Source organism: Lissotriton helveticus, chromosome 1_2 (genome assembly GCF_964261635.1).
Source record: "Lissotriton helveticus chromosome 1_2, aLisHel1.1, whole genome shotgun sequence".
Classification (NCBI taxonomy): Eukaryota; Metazoa; Chordata; class Amphibia; order Caudata; family Salamandridae; genus Lissotriton; species Lissotriton helveticus.
The window spans coordinates 61,181,563-61,200,741 of record NC_136058.1 but is presented as its reverse complement, the minus strand read 5'-3'; the positions used below and the strand labels follow the sequence as shown (position 1 = coordinate 61,200,741).

Genomic DNA, 19,179 nt, shown 5'->3' with positions numbered 1-19,179 from the left:
CTAGGCACAATACAAGCTATATTTCTATATATTTTTTTATAACCCGGACGGGATACCAACCAGAAATCACTAGGTGGGGCAGAGTTTAAAAAGACATCTTGTATGTTTCAAGGAAATATCCCCTTATTTGCTTTATTAATAGACTCCTAGATTCCCTAGGAACAAATAAGATTAAAATATATTTAAAATGCCCGTAAACTAGAAAATATACGCCATTAAGCAGATTTTACTTGCAACTGCACACCTCCAATTTTGAATACTTTTCAACAACTGGGGAAACCGGTTCTTCTCTCTGTGCATGCCAATAAGGAGTCCAGGGCCTGCAGCGGAAGAAGGTGTGATGTCACTCTGGCACAGCTCAGGCTCCATTTGTTTATTTATGCAGAGAGGTTTCCCCCGAACCTTGTCAACAGTTGTGATTTTGCCTGGCTCCCTGCAAGTTTGTTGTTGCAAAGGCCAGGCTTTGTTCCTGTCCCACCTATTCGACATGGCAGTGGCTGGCATCCAGCTCTGAAAACACCACTTTGGAGGGTGGCTGGTAGCGTTCTGCTGCCCCACGTATTCCACCAGCGCCGTGTGTGCATGTATGAGATGAAGGCCTGAGCACTCACTGTCAGTCGCTGCAGGCAGTCACCTCATGTGGGCATAAGTTAGAGGAAGGCCTGGAAGGCCCTCCCAGGGGGCAGGCACTGCAGTCAGTCACCTCATGTGGGTATAAGTGAGATGAGGGCCTGAGCGTCCCTCTGATGGGTCAGTCACTGCAGCAGTCACGCCAGGTACACGTTGGCATCCTTCAGAGCAGGCCTGTACTCAGGTGACGTCCCTGCACAGATGAGTAATGTTAGCATAAGTGGATGTTACAGGCCTCGACTCAAAACCTCAAATTTCACTTTCTCCCTCCCAAAAATACTGAAATAAGCAGCGTTTGTGCGGCTCTAGCACAGGCCTGGGGCCTTCTACCTTCAAGAATAGCACGAGGCGCTAGGCGCTGCTTCCCAGCAAGGACATGAAGGATGCAAGGTCAGGGCCCTCAAGAGGGCTTCAGGCTGGTACCGGTACCCACTGAGGGGGAGATTCACCTCCCACCAGGGTGCACTAAAAAGATAACTCGCGTGACTGGGTCGGCCGACTCTGCTCCTGGACCGGGGTCCCGTGTTATGAGCAGGAACAGGCATGCTCCCTCCCCTCCGGTAAGCCAATCAGTTCGCGGAGTCCCGGGCGGCGCCCAGCCTGGCATCAGTAGGGACACCATTTTCTCTATGTAGGCTGCATGCAGCCTACAAATAGAAATGTAGAGTTTGCATGACTGCTTTGGTAAGCCCTAGGGCCGACCAAGCAGCCAGGGCACTCAGAGTGGTGCAAGCCACTCCTCCCTGACCCACCCACCCGCCCACGCCCAACAAGGCATTCGCTACCGCCTGCCCCCAACCAGGCATACCTCTGCTGTCTGCTTTCTCGCAGCAAAAAAAAAATACAATGGTATTTAAAATACCACTTTATTTTCTGTTTCTTGCACTGCAAGAAAGCAGTGGGTGGCACTCCTCCGCCCTAATGGAGGAGCCGCCGCTGTAAGGGACAGGTGCTCCCAAGATGAAACCAACTACTTCGGGAAGCAGGTCAAAAGCATTAATCAGTCACCACTCAATTTTCAAGCACGGAGTTGGAGGATACAAAGGCCCGGGTGCAGGACTCTGCCTTGCTGCGGTGACAGGAGATCCTCCCACAGGGGCAGCCTGATAGGAGGACATATACTCGTGTCCAGGAGTTCGGGATACCATAATCTCTGTGCCCAATCTGGAGCCACTAGGATGACTTGGGCACGGTCTGTCCTGTTCTTGCCAGAACTCACGAGAGGTATCAGAGTAAAGGTGTACAGGATTCACAAGTGCTGCTCTAATCACAACGTATCTTTGAGCAAGAAACACTTTGGAAACTCCAGTAGCGCAAGAGTGCTGACATTGTGCATTCTCAGCGGTGGGAAAGAGATCAAGCTAGGAATCTCACCATTCGCAGAAAAGTCCTTGCATCACCTATGGGTGTAACTGCAATTTGTGATACACAAGGCATCAGGGGCTTAATTTGTCCAATCTGGCTTTCAATAAGCTCACCAGGTGGTGTATTACCAGAAAAACTCCTGGGTGGTCTAGCCATACCCAGAGATGCAAAGCCTCCTGGCATAGGGTCCACGACCCCACCTCATCCTGTTTGCTGCAGTACAACATGATGGTGGTGTTGTTTGTGAACTTTCAACACCAAGCAGATGGATCTTAGCTCCAGAACGTTGATATGAAGCTGTGCCTCTGCCAGAGACCATACTCCTCTGCTCCCCACCTTTCCAATATGGCCTCACCAACCCACATGCGATGCATCGGTCACCTATGTGAACTCTTGGTTGGCTAAGGCGAGGGGGTCTATTGCTGACCCAACTGCAGTCCTGAAGGCACCACTGCAAATAGTTTGCAGTCTCCTTCAAATTCTGGACTAATTTGGAAAGTTCCCACTGGTGGAGATCCTGCATATTCCATTTGGGGTGCTTGGCCAACAGACTGAGGGAGGCCATCATTCCCAGAAGCCTCAAAGTCATACTCACTTTGATTCAAGACAGAGGATGAAATTTCGGGATCATAGCCCAAATGTCAAGGACTCTCTTTTCCAGGGGATAGGTGCACAACTCTACCGTGTCCAGAATGGCTCAAATGAAAGGGAGCATCTTAGAATGAGTTAGGCACGTGGATACTGAACCCCAAAAATGTCAAGAGGTTTACCGTAGTCTGCAGGTGGGAAACTACTACCTGGGACGAGCCCGCCTTCAACAGTCAGTTGCCAAGATAGGGAAATAATGGAACGCTGACATCCAAAGTTGCGCTGTAAACCACAGCCATCATTTTCATGAAAACCCAAGAGGCTCTTGTTAGGCCAACATGGGGCACAGTGAACTAAAAATGTTCCAGGCCTACTATTAACTGCATGTAATGCTTGGGGGTCTGCAGTACTGGGGTGTGAAAGTAAGCATCATGCAATTCCAGTGCTACCATCCAGTCTCCGAAATCGATGGCAGACAATACATGGACCAGAGTGTGCATCTTGAAATTCTCCTTCTCCAGAAAGGCATCCAGCAGGTAAAGGTCCAATATGGAACCAAGAACCCCATCCTTTTTTAGCACCAGAAGAATAAAGGAATAAAGCTGCACTTCCTACTGCTAGAGACACTGATATTTTTCAGTCAGTCGTTCTAATAATGGTGGTAGGTGTAGCAGGATTTTGAGAAACAGTAAAGAATAGTCAGGCTTAATAATCTGCAGGACTCACCTGTCCGAAGTGATTGCCTGCAAACTTGCAGAAAATGTTGGATTCTGCTCTGACAGAAAATTGGAAGACTGGGCTGCCTGCTGTCCCGGTTACCCTTCTCAGTGGGTATTGTGTCAATCGCCACAAAAGGGCTGAGAAGATTGTTGTAGCTGTGGGAGCTGCTGAAAGTATAATTTGCCCCCACTGAAACCCCAAAGGGGGCAAAACTGTTGGTATGGCTGGTGTGGGGAGCGCAAATGCTTAGGAAGCATGCAATGGCCCTCCTATCTTCGAAGTGCTTCATGGCCAAATCGGCTTTAACCCCAAACAGTCAGAAGGAATCAAATGGCACTTCCATAACACTGGCCGAGCTCCTCCCAAAAAGCCAGTGGTCTATTTATCCATGCATGTCTGCAGAGGGCCAAACTAGTGCCAATGGCTCTATCGATGGAGTCAGTAGGGTCTAGTCCACAGCGGGTGGCGAACTTTGCCGCACCACAACCATTATGCATGGCCTGAGAAAAAATGGCCCAGCTTCTTCCGTGACCATAAGCAAGACTTGGGCCAAGAAAGTCCTACAAGAAGGGAGAATAGTAGCCTTAATGGCAGCTGGCATTGACAGAACCAAGAGCCAAACTTGCAGATGAGAAAACCCTTTTTCCAAAGATCTTTCTCACTCGATTCCCTATCAGGGGGAGTAGTGGGCAACAAGTTTAGGTTGGCCTAAGCCTGCACCAAAAGGCTTTCCAGAATAGAGTGCTGAGTGAAAAAGGAAAGGTCACCTGGTGCAGGGTGATGGCGTCTGAGATATGACCAGACGCAGCGGGACCAGAGTATGGTTTGGCCCAAGTGACCAAGAGCATATCTGTGAGAGCTTCACTAAATGGAAGCAGAGGCTCAGAACTCAACTGGCCAGATTGTAGCACCTCCATCAAAACATTGGTTTTCACCTCCTGAGTGGAAAGGGGAGGATGAGAGACCTCGGCTGCCCTTTACATAACCATAGCGAAGGAGCCACATTCTTCTGTGAGGCGTAACCAGACCAGTGTCTAAGGAAGTATCAAAGCCACTGGCATCCTAGACATCCTCATACTAGTTTTCTTCCATACGGTTGAGCAAGCTGATCTCCAGCATCATAGCCCCCATTGTCTGAGTTGGAGGCAAAACATTAATGGAGAACCTGAGACCTAGTGGGAGATAGAATGACTACGTCCAGGTCAGAAGAGTGATAAAAAGGCTGCGGCTATGTTAGCACAGTGCAGTAGATCTTGGTCTGCAGTGGGTTGTGGCGCTGGGGAGGGACTAGGAAGGGAATCGGTACCGAAGTTGGTCTGGAGCCCTTAGCGAATCCAGAGGGCCCAACCGGCGCCGAGGGCAAACCCGCTGGCGGAAGCCCAGATGGGAGGAGTCTCAGTTCTTTCGAGCCCATAGACACACCAGAAAGAGCTGCCAACATACCAAAAAGATACAGCATAGCATTGAGGAATTCCTCCACTTGCTGCGGTGTCACCATCCGACCTGGATACTGTGGCTGCCATGGGAACAATGTCAGAATTGTTTGCGAAGTGGACCGACTTGAGGAGAACAACCTGGAGGCAAAATGGCACGCTTGCGTCTTCTCAGGGGAGCGAGAACAGTGAGAATGCTCCACCTGAACTTATTGCGCTTCTTTTTGGGCTTCCCTGAGGACTTAAAAAGTGAAGAAGACCAGTCACAGGAGCGAACTCGAGAGCAGGGCCTAGCTTTGGACTTCAACAGACCCTGGTGTGGGGTCTTGCAGTGGCTTGTCATGAAGAGTTTAGCTTCCTGATCTCAAATGGCCTTGGGGTGCATCAAGGCACAATCACTTGAGGCCTTCGAGGCGGGATACGACCCCAGGCACCACAGTAAACTAATGTGGTTGAGTCACAGACATTTGTTTGCAGCATTTCCAACAGGGTTCGAATGTAGACTTCGGAGGTGACATAATTCCCTGGCACACTGTAATTTAGTACAATTTGGAGTCTCAAATAAACGAGGGTAGCACCGGATCTGTATCTGCTGGCACCGAAAGTTAAGAACTGATGTCAGCACACATGAGTGGCCCCTTTATAGCCCTGCGCATGTCTCACTTGGCGTGGAATGAGGTCAATGCTTCCAGTCTGATGACGGGGGAAGTATTCAAAAGGTGAGCAATCTACGGTTAGAAGTCCTTAACAGAAAAGTTGAGTCACAGACTATTTAACAGGAATGCCACTACCCTAGGCATACAGAATAAGGGGAGCATTGCTTCCTTGAAAGTTACGATTTGCTCTGCTTCATTACTAAACTTGGAGGGTGTAATATGGTACAAGGCCTATTGGTCTACAGCGGCGTAGTAGCCATTGGTTATCCATGGAACAGGGAAATTGAGGCCTGCGCAAGAGTTATCATTACGAATAAGGCAGAAATGACGTTTCTTAAATCAAGTGCAAATGTCTAAATGACAGCCCCATAATGGTGTAGTTAAACTTCTGAAATTGACATATTTAAGAAAACCATCAATAATATTGTCAAGATGGAAAAAAAACTTTCTTAAGCTTCTTTAAAAAACTGGGATAACATGGAACAAATAAATTCTGTTAGTAAAATTCGAGGTAGCAGGCTTACTGGAGTTGGTTTGATGCACTCCATGTGACACGGGCAGCACCTAGCTCTTCTTCTAATAGCTACTTGGAATGCAACAAATTAGTGAGTCACAACCCCCATTTTGATTTTTTCACTTTATCATGCATAAACATAGTTCTTAAATTCACATTTTGGCACCTTCCAAACTGTGTGGTTAAAGAGCAAATGTACCAAAGTTGAGAGTGAAAAGCTTATGGTTAAATTTCTCTATTGATGAAAGTGAAACTTTGCCAAATTTGGTACTACTTATAACACATTAAGAACAATATTAGTTTTTATCCTTGCAGCAAGATGTAAAGATTAGAGACGTTAAAACTTCTCACAGAATTTACAATCTATGACTGACCTTAATACAGTATTTTGTGTATCAAATTAGAGCTATCAAAGCTGGCTGGTGTGCTAAAAAGAAGTAAAACCAGGTGAAATCTTAGGGATTCTCAGACAGAAATTAGCACATAGGTGATGAATTCTGCGATAATACACGTAAATAGGTCTTAACTTGGTTGGTTTTCATGGCTTGATCGTGAATGCGAGTTTAAATGTATTGTACACTGAAATAAGTTGGGTACATTTTATGATAATTGTTGTGGAACATCCGTTTTACGGAAGAGTTATTTTAGAATAACCTTCAGATGATGAAACGTAATTTGTTGAGCAGCTTTTATGAAGACTGACAACAGGGATAGTTCAATGGCATATTAACTCAACAGCACTGGATTTTAGTTTCGACTCCCCCTGCTCCTTCTCCACTTAAGAGGAAGCTGTACTGCCCCAGAAGAGGTTGCAGCTTGTTTAAGACAAGGAAGAACTGTGCAGCTATGATTCAATAATGCTACCACTAGAAGGCGTTGATAAACAGGAAAGATATGTGGTAATCTTATTAAGGTGATTAGACAAAAGGCCATTAAGAGGATGCACTCCTTTAAATACAATTAATTTTTTTTTAAAAGAATCCTACTCACTGTAGAAGGAAGATGTCACCAGAAACGCAAAGGTAACATAAGGCTAACAGAATCTCACAGCAAGGAAAAAGGTCCCTCGTGGCAGCAAATTATATAGTTATAGCTGTGATGCCAGTAAATCAGACATGTTAATCCCAGATTTATGTTATGTTGTCTAGAAAGACAGGCTCCATTTGGCTTGACTCTAACCTAATCTGGGACAAAGGAGACAATAGCCTGAATATCGGGTAGACAGGTAGATACAAGAACTAGATTACAATAGAGATAAAAATGTGTCTAAAACAAACTTTAATAACGTAATTAAACTGCAGCCAACAACTGATGGTGGTCCAGAACTGCTGCAGGAGGCAATGAACTAGGACTGGGTCAATCTGTAACATTCCAAACTGTTCACTGAGTAATGGTGGTGGAAGGTTTCCAATTAGGCATGGAGAAAAATCCCTAAAAGGAAGACTAATAAATTTAGAGTGAAGGCGTTGAAAGCAAATTCGTTAATGATGTCTGGAGTATAGAATACAGAATAGTGGAGAATGTACAAATATACTTGTCCCGCTTGGGCCGGGACGTGGGGTTGTTCCCTCGGTACTGGGGACTCTACACTGGTAAGCGGTTCAAATAGAAAGACAGGTGCCTTCAATAAAGGGTTGAGAGAAGGCTTTATTGGTATGTACGTCTTCTTCATATAAACCAAAGTAAACGAGTAATCAAAACACAGAAGTCTTCTTCATGGGGTCCTCGGGGAGAACAGTTGTCCTGGGATGCGGTCTTGCTCCGGGCGTGGTCTTTCGGGTTCCGCTCCGGTACCGGCAATAAAAGGAAACGTGTGTCAGGACACATATACTGCGTAAACTAGTAAAAGGGGTCAGGGAGTGAGGGATGAACAGAACGTGCACTTTAGTCTACCCAGGGCTGTGGGGAAGTGCTCGTGCATCGACTTTACGGGGGGAGTCTATGCGGCTAGGTGAGACAGGAGATCGGTCACTGGTGTTTCCTCCTCCCGACCCAGCCCGCTACCCGGCCCCGTACCTCTTGTAGCCACGCTCCTCCCACGGGAACGTGGCAGGGCGGCTCGTGGGAACGTTGGCCTCCTGGCTTGTCGATATCAGGGATCTCGGCTCTCCTCTCCTGTTCTGCGGCTTCCTCCCGGTTCTCTGCTCTGCTCACCACGCCCTCCATCTCCGTTCCAGGTGTGCCTGTTTTTGACGCCCTGGCGTACTCAGTGGGCGGGGCCTCGGCCCCGGAGTCGAGGATCTTAAAGGAGCCGTCGTCCTGGCATTCTGGAAACCAAACCGATGTATCCTCTTCTGTCCATACTGCCGCTGGCTGCTGTGGGGACAAGGAGCAAGGTAAAAGGGGTGTGGCCACCCACCAATCATCCGTAGTCTGAGGGTCTTGCTCCCCTGCCCCGTCACACACCTCCCCCCCTGGCTTCTCCCGTTCGGGGAGAGGGAAGGTCCTAGACAGAAAGTCCGCATTACCATTGTCCTTCCCCTTACGGTGATGCACGGTGAAGGCATAGGTCTGGAGAGACAGGAACCACCGCAGCACCCGGGGATTAGTACTACTGTTCTGATGTATCCACCTCAGGGGCGCATGATCCGTATGAAGGATGAATGGTTAACCCTCGAGATAATATCTCAACTTTTCTACGGCCCACTTTATTGCCAAAGCCTCTCTCTCTATAGTGGAATACTTGCACTCCCTAGGAAACAACTTCCTGCTCACATACAAGACAGGATGTTCCACCCCATCACTCCCGATTTGAGACAGAACGGCTCCTATTCCCACATTGGAGGCGTCCGTTGCTAAGAGAAAGGGTTTCGTATGCTCAGGGGAAGCCAGCAGAGGGGCTGTGGTCATGATGGTTTTCAGGGTCTGAAAAGCCTGCAGCGTCTCAGGAGGGGGCTGTCTAAAGTCGCGGGGCCTTGCATTGTTTTTCAGGAGGTCTGTTAGGGGGGCTGCTGTCATCGCAAATTGGGGTATAAATCTACGGTAATACCCTACCAGACCTAGAAACGCCCGCATCTCTTTTTTGTTGGACGGAAAGGGCACTGCTGTGATTGCACGTACCTTCTCGCTTTGGGGAGCGATGGCACCGTTACCCAGGACGTACCCTAGGTAGTTCACTGTCTTAAAGGCAGCGCGGGATTTCTTTGCATTGATATGCAGACCCGCTTGTTCCAAGGCCGTCAGAATGGTAGTCAGGTGTGTGAGATGTTCCTTCCAGTCCCTACTGTAAATCACTATATCGTCTAAATACGCCGAGCTGAAGGACGTATAGGGTTGCAGTACTAGATTCATTAATCGTTGAAAAGTGGCCGGCGCCCCATGTAACCCAAAGGGAAGAACCGTAAATTCGTAGGCCCCTTCGTCTGTTACAAAGGCCGTCTTTTTTCGGTCCTCTTCACGAAGAGGCACCTGCCAATACCCCTTCGTGAGGTCTATAGTGGTGATGTAACTGGCGTCCCCGATTTTTTCTATTAAGTCGTCCACCCTTGGGATGGGGTAAGTATCAAAGTGGGACACTGCGTTAAGCGCGCGGAAGTCCATACAGAAGCGTTTGGACCCATCGGGCTTAGGGATCATCACGATGGGGGACGACCAAGGACTTTGTGAAGGCCGTATAACCCCCAGTCGTAGCATGTCTTGCACCTCCTTGCGCACCATTTCTTTGCGAGCAGCGGGAATTCGGTAGGGTTTTTGTTTCACCACTTGACCCGGTAGGGTGTCTATGCGGTGTTCTGCTATATTAGTCCTTCCGGGTAGGTCAGAGAATAAGCGGGAAAAGGGTCTCAGTGTGTCCGCTAACTCTGCCTTTTCCCGTGGGCTGAGCTCTTGATTTACTACTAGCTGCTCTATAGTGGATGTAGGGTCCGGACCTGCCCTCGCCACTAAGGGTGCTTCCCCCGGTACGGGTTCTAGCCATTCCTTGAGCATGTTAATGTGGAAAATCTGGGTTTTCGTGGGAGACATTCGTAGTCGGTAAGTCGTAAGACCAAGGGTATCGATTATCTGGAATGGTCCCTGCCAGCCCTGTTTCTGTTTGGTCATTCCCGAGGGAAAAAGCACCAAAGCCCAGCTCCCTCTGGCAAGGGTCCTCAACCTCTTCCCTTTGTCGTAGGATACCTTTTGTTTGTTCTGGCTCCTTTCTAGGTTGGAGTACGCTAACTCTCTTAGTTTACCCAATTTGGAGCGTAAGTGACAGGTGTAGTCCAACAGGGACTTTTGTTCCTCGAGTTCCTCGTTTTCCCACATATCTCGGGTTATCTCCAACAAGGACCGTGGCACTCTTCCATACAGGAGCTCGAAGGAGGAGCACCCTAGGCTGCTTTGTTTTTGTGCCCGAATGACGTACAGGGCGAGGGGTAGTAGCCTGTCCCATGAGGGGCCCTCAGCTGATAACATTTTTTTCAGAGTGGTTTTTAGGGTTTGGTTATACCTCTCCACCAAACCGTCGGTCTGGGGATGGTACACCGACGTCTTCAGGTGTTTCATATCCAGGGAGGCGCATACCTCCTTCATTAACTTTGACGTGAATGGCGTTCCCTGGTCTGTTAGTACTTCCCGAGGAAACCCCACTCTAGAAAACAATTCAACAAACTTTTCAGCTATGTTGGCTGTGGTGGGGGTTTTGAGAGGAAAGGCCTCGATGAACCTGGTGGCATAGTCCACTATGACTAGGGCATATAGATGTCCTCGACTGGATTTCGGCAGAGGGCCTATAAGGTCCATACCGACCCTTTCGAAAGGGACACCGATAATTGGCATCTTTTGCAAAGGGGCCATGGTGGGTCGGCGAGAGTTTTGTCTTTGACATACTTCGCATTTGGCGCAATAGTCCTGCACCTCTTTATGTATGCCTGGCCAGAAGAAATAGCGGATTATGGTGTCTGTGGTTTTTTCTTTGCCTGCATGTCCTGCCGTCAGGTGGGCATGAGCAAAAAAAAGGACCTGCTCTCTAAACGACTGGGGTACCAGTAATTGGTCTACTCCGTCCTCTCGACTTTGCCTGTACAGTAGGTGGTTTTTTATCACAAAGCGTGGATACGAAAAAGGGGGTTGGTCACTTGCCCCCTGGGCGGCTTCCCATGCGTTTGTTAAAGTCTTGTCTTCTGTCTGGGCAAAACGGAAACTACGATCAATAACCCAGGGTTCGGGGGTCAGATAGGCAGGAAGGGTGTTATCAGGGGGGGCACCAGAGAGGTGTTCTTTGAATAGGGATAGAAATTCAGGATTGTCTGTTCCCAGGATCATATCTTCAGGAAGGGAGTCCACCACCCCAACCCACACCCGGCAGGGTTCCCTATTAGGAAGCAGTATCTTGATAGAAGCAACAGGGTACGGTTTAACATCCCCATGAACACATCTAATATACACCGGCCCCATGGGATTCACCTGTTCGGGTTGCACAAATCTGGTTTGGATCACTGACTGCCTGCATCCCGAATCTAGTAGTGCCTTAACCGTATAACCATTCATCCTCATACTCACATAGAACGTGCTACCCATTTCGGCTGAATACAGCACACTCCTTGGCATATAACCAACTTCCATTGGCTCCTCTGGTGGTTTTCGTTTGGGGCACATTCGGGCTATATGTCCCCAGTCCCCGCAATCAAAGCATTGGGGTCCTCTGGTGATGGGATGGGAAACCATGCTCGGTGGACGCAGAGGTCTTGGCGCTCCTCCTCCAATTTTGAACTTTCCATCAGGTTTAGGAGGAGGTATGTTTTTCTGCGTTTTGTCGGTTTCCCACGCGAGGGACTTGGGTTGCGCTCTCGCATACTGTGACGCCATTTCAATGGCGTGTTCCACGGTGAGCCCGACGTGCTGACGCAACCAGCGTTGGGTGGCATAAGGCAGGGCCTCCATAAACTGTTCTAGGTATATTTTCTTCAATATGTCTTCTTTGTTACAAATGTCCGGGCGCAGCCACTTATCGGCGGACATTTGCAAACGGTAAAAGAGAGTTTTTGGGTTTTCTCCTGGTATACCCTGTTCCTTCCGGAACCGCACCCTATAGGCTTCCTGGTCCAACCCCAGGTGGTCTAGTATAACCATTTTAATGGTAGCGTACGGGGTGGTTCCAAGGGGATTAGCCGCCTGATAGGCCGACTGGGCTTCTCCTGTTAGGAGGGGGGCTAAGAAGAAGGGCCATTTTTCTTCGGGCCAACTCAAAGCACGTGCGGCTCGTTCAAAGTTTATCAGGAAGGCGTCTGGGTCATCCCCAGACACATACTTCTGGAGTGACACCCCAGGTGGATGGGGCGTGTGCGCTCTCGCCTCGCCATGAGCGACTATAGGTGCGGGAGTAATGTTTTTGAGGTTTTCCAGCTGAGCCGTTATCGTATGGGTGAACAAGTCCCTATCGGCTTGGGCGGTTGTGATTTGACTCTCCACAGCCTTTTCCAGTTTATCCTGTCCTTTGATCAGGTGGTCAATGAGGGCCTCCATCTTGTGCGTACAGACGGATGTAGATCCCACTTCTGACACCAGTTGTCCCGCTTGGGCCGGGACGTGGGGTTGTTCCCTCGGTACTGGGGACTCTACACTGGTAAGCGGTTCAAATAGAAAGACAGGTGCCTTCAATAAAGGGTTGAGAGAAGGCTTTATTGGTATGTACGTCTTCTTCATATAAACCAAAGTAAACGAGTAATCAAAACACAGAAGTCTTCTTCATGGGGTCCTCGGGGAGAACAGTTGTCCTGGGATGCGGTCTTGCTCCGGGCGTGGTCTTTCGGGTTCCGCTCCGGTACCGGCAATAAAAGGAAACGTGTGTCAGGACACATATACTGCGTAAACTAGTAAAAGGGGTCAGGGAGTGAGGGATGAACAGAACGTGCACTTTAGTCTACCCAGGGCTGTGGGGAAGTGCTCGTGCATCGACTTTACGGGGGGAGTCTATGCGGCTAGGTGAGACAGGGGATCGGTCACTGGTGTTTCCTCCTCCCGACCCAGCCCGCTACCCGGCCCCGTACCTCTTGTAGCCACGCTCCTCCCACGGGAACGTGGCAGGGCGGCTCGTGGGAACGTTGGCCTCCTGGCTTGTCGATATCAGGGATCTCGGCTCTCCTCTCCTGTTCTGCGGCTTCCTCCCGGTTCTCTGCTCTGCTCACCACGCCCTCCATCTCCGTTCCAGGTGTGCCTGTTTTTGACGCCCTGGCGTACTCAGTGGGCGGGGCCTCGGCCCCGGAGTCGAGGATCTTAAAGGAGCCGTCGTCCTGGCATTCTGGAAACCAAACCGATGTATCCTCTTCTGTCCATACTGCCGCTGGCTGCTGTGGGGACAAGGAGCAAGGTAAAAGGGGTGTGGCCACCCACCAATCATCCGTAGTCTGAGGGTCTTGCTCCCCTGCCCCGTCACAATACTAAACTCCATTTCTGGTTATACTGGTACTGGAAGTGTATGGGAAGTCCAGTAACTCACTTATCCAACTTCTCTTCTTTCGTCACATTGCAAGATTGATCTTTAAGCTCTTTAAAGAACTTGCTGGACTTTCCCCTCTTGCTATGGGTCACGCTATGGCAATCAAGTGACCTTGGCCTCACAAAAATCATGATTTTAGATTATAAGGCCCTGGAAGAGGGGATGAGATTCCCTGACTATGCTATAGCAAGTATACCTGCATATCCTTGGTATTAGCTTAAATATTTTATAATCCGGAGCGGTCTGTCTCACCTTTGAAAGCTTGGATTAAGTCATGTTTTTATGACTTTTACCAGGACCCTCGTAGAGCTGACGCTCTAAGGATTCTGTCATCAGAGAAATATTTTTTTACTAGATCCTGCGTTCAAGCTCGAGTATTATTTATGGTTTGTAGAAAACAGTCAATTTGGATTTTATCTCTCTAGGTTTCATTTGAACACACCAAATGTCTTCTTTGCGTTTCTGCAACAAGGTACATGGACTGACAACCTTCCTCCTTGTCCTTGTGACAATTGGTCTGTTCAATCCACTATTCACTTAACGTTGTTTTTCATTGTATAAGTCTGCTTGTATTTATTTTCTTATTCCAATTCTGCGCCCTATGAATCTTTTGTTAGATAGGTTGGGTTTCCATACCTGCAGTAGCTGGAATCTACTGAAACATTTACTGCAGTTATTGATTTTATTAGAAGTGCATTGAGTATTAGGGGGCGGTATTCATCTTAGCTGCTTTTAGGTATTTAGGTATTATAATGTCTGATATAGTACAAATTGTTCAGAGCTGGCAGTTTAACAAATTGTATCTTTTAAGAGTTTTAAACTACTTAGTTGATTTTCTTTATTTATAAAGTTTTAATATGAGAGAACATTTTATTGTGATTCTGTGATTTACTGTGATTTTATTTTTCACTTTTATGGCATTCTATGACAAAGTTTATTTTATTTGATTGATTTTGTGCGGATATCAGTGTAGCTCGAATAATCATAATACCTCAGGATGTCTGCTAAATCCCACTAAATGGACTGTTCGCAAAGCTCCCAAAGTACATTCAACATGGCTTGAGAAGCAATGTGAGCAAACTCAAATCACCCTCTAATATACAGCAGTGACAATATTCTCTATCATAGACATGGATTACCATATTACAATGGTCTTTCTTGCAGAAAATAGCACTGTCTAAAACACTTTATCCCCATAGCGGATTCTTATCCCTTTGACATCTTCACCAAAGAACACGATCCGCAAGCTGAATGACCAAAGTAAGCATCATATTTATCCTTTTTCTAATTGTTTCCCAGAATATCTGAACAACAGGACAGGGTAATGACATATGCACTATTAGATCACATTACTGGAACCCTGTTTAGCACTTACAGCAATCAACCTGGCCTACCTGGAATAATTTCATTGTTTGTTTCTTGAGCACATGTTCACCCAGTTGATGCTCTTAAACAAAAGGGAGCTAACAGGTAAACTTATGGTCATGACCAACAGTTGAGAAGACACATATCTTCAACGCCGTGAGAAACTGTAGATAGTCAGAAATGTTTTGGGGTACTGAGACAGATTATTCTAAAGTTGTGGGCCAGAGTTACATGTACCTTCTGTAAAACGTAAAACTGAAATTATGTGTTACATGCATTAAATGAAATCTTTGAGCGAGATCATGAAAAGAAAGCCTACTCAAGGGCTCTAGATAAATCTTGAGGTCTTTCGCCCTGGCCACTGTAAAAGTAGATTGCCATCTCACATTTTGTAATAAAAGGTTTGATTTTAGGAAAGGGATTACTTCTGGTTTCAAGCTTTCCTCCTACTATGCAAGTGCTTGAGTTTTAAAGTCACAGCAGAGGAAACCAAGTGCAAATCTTAATACAATCGGGATCCTGTTATCATAAATAAACTATTGCAAGGATTTGGGTGTCGCCCTACTGCATATGGCCTTTAGTGCTGAAATGTCCAGATCCCTCCACTGCAAGGCACCTATGCATGAGATCACTACTCATCTATTTGAGGGAAGAGTTAAAGGGTCAAAGGCAAGACCTTACATAGCTCGATACTACATATGCATTTTAAATTGTATATCAGCTGAGAGTAAAACAATGGGGTAACAAATTCTAGACTCAGATGATTAATCTCTGTCGTCCAAGCTTGAGATATAGTGAAAAGCTGTTGACATTTCGACCCCTAATTGCAGTAAAGGCAATTGGATCCTTAGCCTAGGGTCTTCATCAAGACCAAAGATTATATAGGGGTGGGGGGAGCGAAGGTGTGCTTGAAAATATTTAGGCCAATGAACTATTGAGTCTGTTCAAGCTGTCCGTCTATGTCATTCTTCACTAGACAGATAGCTTGAACAGATTCAATCGTTCATTGGCCTAAATATTTTCAAGTATGCCGGACTTTCAATTAGGAGGTTACTGATCAACCTTTATCGGATGTGGAGTTGAAACCCACGTATCCCTGCAGGATGAGGCCACGGAGCCCAAATAGTTTTCGATTCAAGTTTACATTTTGAAGAGCCTTAGCCTCTCCTCAGACTTCGGCATGATTATTCATGCTGCCATTATAGGTGCTTCCCCCACCACTTCATAATCTCTGGTCCTGATGAAGATCCCAGGCCAAGGATCCAATTACCTTTACTGCAATTAGGGGTCGAAACGTCGACGTCCTTTCACCATTTCTCAAGCTTGGACGACAGAGATTAATCAACTGAGTCTAGAATTTGTTATGTGTGTTGTGATTAATTTGCCATCATTAGGCTGGATAGGTGTCAGCTGTGTCTGATGTATACATTGCCTCTCCTTTCCTATTACCCTCACTAGCACACAATCTTTCCCGAGCACTCTGGCCTCCTCTCCGAGCACCATTTTTAATTAAATGTACTGACAATCTTGTCCTTGATTATCATATGATGATGAAGAAAATAAACTCACATTCATGTGAATTGAACATGTGATGTTTGAATAATCTAAGTTTGTACTTTGTTAAGTTGGTTTCCACTGTGACCACGTTATATTGTACTGCTCCTGCATATGAAGCAGTATGTCAGGCTGTGGCACAACACAAATTGCTTCCAAGACAAAAAGAGCAATAACATGAGCTTTAATTTGTTACCATGCTTGGGATTCATCCCATTGGGACCTTGACTCATGGGAAACAATTTGGGCTGTTAATTGGTAGCTCTATAAATAAGGGTGCACAAGATACTGACAAACGTCATGCAGCTTTAGGAGCTGAAGTTTAGTCCTAGCTTTTCTATCTTTCATGTTTGGATGTCCGCCCATTTTGCCCATCACTCATACTAAACCATCTGGGTCTACGTTTTGACTATTCATTATGAGCTTGCTTGCACACATTACTTCAAAAAGCTGTTAATGTTTTCTATTTCACGTCAATCTCACCACCTCTGAAGCAGTATTCTAATATTAGCACACATTTTAGGGAAATAAAAAAGGTTAAAAGCTTATACTTCTGACATTTGGGTTCTTACCTACTGAGATCATTGTTTGTCAAATCCAGGCGTTCCAATCCTTGCAAAAGGCCAATTTCTTCAGGCAGAGATTTGATCTTGTTATCGCGAAGTTCTAATGTGATGATAGAACTCAGATGTTTCAGATGCTCTGAACTTAACATCTGGATCCGGTTATTACCAACATGTAACTCCTGCATAAAAATAAACCTTAGGTTTATGTGATTACACATTTGACAGTGCAGTTTAACACTGGTATACAACCTCTGATTCGCAAGCATTTTTCTAAAACTAAAATATGTACTCCATGTATGATGCACTCTAAATGAACTAAGTGAAATTGCAAAAAAAAATTCAGTAGACAAGCGCGGATGAGTTTGGTGCACAAATAGAATGCAGAAACAGCACTGCCAAGTGAGTGTCTACAATCACCAAGAGAAGAGTATAGCATTTGTACAAGGGAAAGCTTGCTCACACTACCTGCTGCAAACTACCAAATACATTCATTTGTATCAGATGAAAATTTGACATTTGTAAGTCATTCAGTCACTCCCAAAATGTAAACAATGTTAATAATGTTTAATCTTCACAAGAAAGTAGTTACACGTAATGAATTTACCCAAACTTTTGAAAATAAGCGCCAGGTCAGAAACAACTTGCATAATATATGACTTAATAGAGAACAGCAAAATCGAATTGTAAAACAAGACCAGTTAAGTCGATGTGGGTCCTTGTAATCAGTACATTTCGTATTAATTCAGAATAATCTGGCCATCACAGGAAAATATTTTCTAGCTCAAGAATGTTCCGATTTTGATGGTAAAGGACAGACAGACAACATGCGCTTTCTGGGGTCCCCACCCTGTAAGCATAGTAATTCTCAACTGCAGCGCCTACTTGTCCTAAGCAACTGGGTGAACTGAGAGCAAAATAAACTATGTGAGAATGTCAGGAAGCTGTAACCTAGATCACATTAAGGGAACTATTAGGTAACCAGTAAGGACTGTTATCTGGCTAGCTTCCAGTTCTCAACCTGTTACGAACCAGCCTCCTAAAAGTAAACTAAAGTAGGACATTTAGATGGACCATGAGGAGCGCTGCTTGAGGTGGAAAGGCCAAGAGAAGGCATGGTTAACAGCCACGTCTATCACGCTACATGTATCTGACAGCAAGCAACATGGGTGTAGAAAGAAAACAATAGTACATTTGATTTGATGTGGTGAAATGCGTTCAAGAAGAGACCCTCTCATTCACTTGGATGCATGCCACCGACCAAATGTCACATGAGGAGAAGACTCACCACAGGGACGAAGAAAAAGTTACTCAGGAAAAGCTGCCAACTGTATTAAAAAAGGTAACCTTGATTCCTCGGCTTTCATAATATTCTCAGGTAAACATCTAGAATGTGCACGAAGGCTCATAACAAATACACACAAAACATGATAAACATGGCTTTCAAATTTTGGGCCCGGCCCATGTCCTACACTGCCCATGTATATTCAGCTTCCCCATCATTTTTTATCAACTACAACAGGTTGAGAAAAATAGGGCTTAAGCTTATGTGAGGATGATGGAAGGGCATTGGTAATACGGAAAAGCCTATGAAAACAAAGCATCCACAATACTTGAAAGTAAATATATTACTCTCGAGTCTGGTCCGTAGATATTACCAACATACATCAAATCAGTTAAAGTACATTCAAAAAGCAGAAGCTGTTTCTCACGACTGTAGTCGTTATGTATGTCTCTAATAGGGAGACATTAGTGATTCTCAATTACAGATTCTATAGTTGATGATTCAGTGCTGCGATGTAGCAATACTGGGCACCAACAGTTGTTTTGAAAGGCTGCTACATTATATGGGTAAATCTGCTTCCTCTGCCTTGCTGGATCTCCAAAGACCAGAGCAGAATGCGCAATGGTGGACAGTCTCAGCAGCCTTCTTTCGCTTCTCCCGGGTTTGCTCAGACTTGAGATAGGCGGAAGAACATCGCTTTCTCAGTTTGTCGCAGATCTCCATTGACTACGCTGAACAGGAATTTGAAAGAATTGATGCACACTAGGGCCTTACTTCGAGACTACCGGAATTTCAGTGAAGACGCTCCAGAGCTTTACAAATAACTAATGCATTAATTCTATGTCAGGACTGGAGGAGAGGATTATGCCTTCTTTCTTGACTTTATTCCATAGCAGCTTGGTGTATAACAAGAGACTACATTTCCCATGAACATAAGGGAAAGGGTAGTCCAACAAAAAACACATGGTAACAACCAATCATCTGAAAAACTAAAGGTGGTGATGGACGGAGCGTTGACAATACAAACACTCACCCCCAGTCAACTGATCTGGGTTTAATCCATCACCGTTCTTTAGCTCACTCCGCCAC

At 46.1% G+C, this 19,179-nt stretch overlaps 1 protein-coding gene across 1 annotated transcript in view; it reads right to left on the bottom strand.

Moving 5' to 3' along the window:
- LRRC40 (leucine rich repeat containing 40) overlaps window positions 1-19,179 on the bottom strand; it is a 440,314-nt gene that overhangs the window by 203,835 nt on the left and 217,300 nt on the right. Inside the window, exon 7 of the mRNA XM_078668782.1 lies at window positions 16,815-16,987. Coding sequence (XP_078524908.1) covers window positions 16,815-16,987 — 173 coding nt within the window. The remainder of the gene's footprint in view (window positions 1-16,814; window positions 16,988-19,179) is intronic.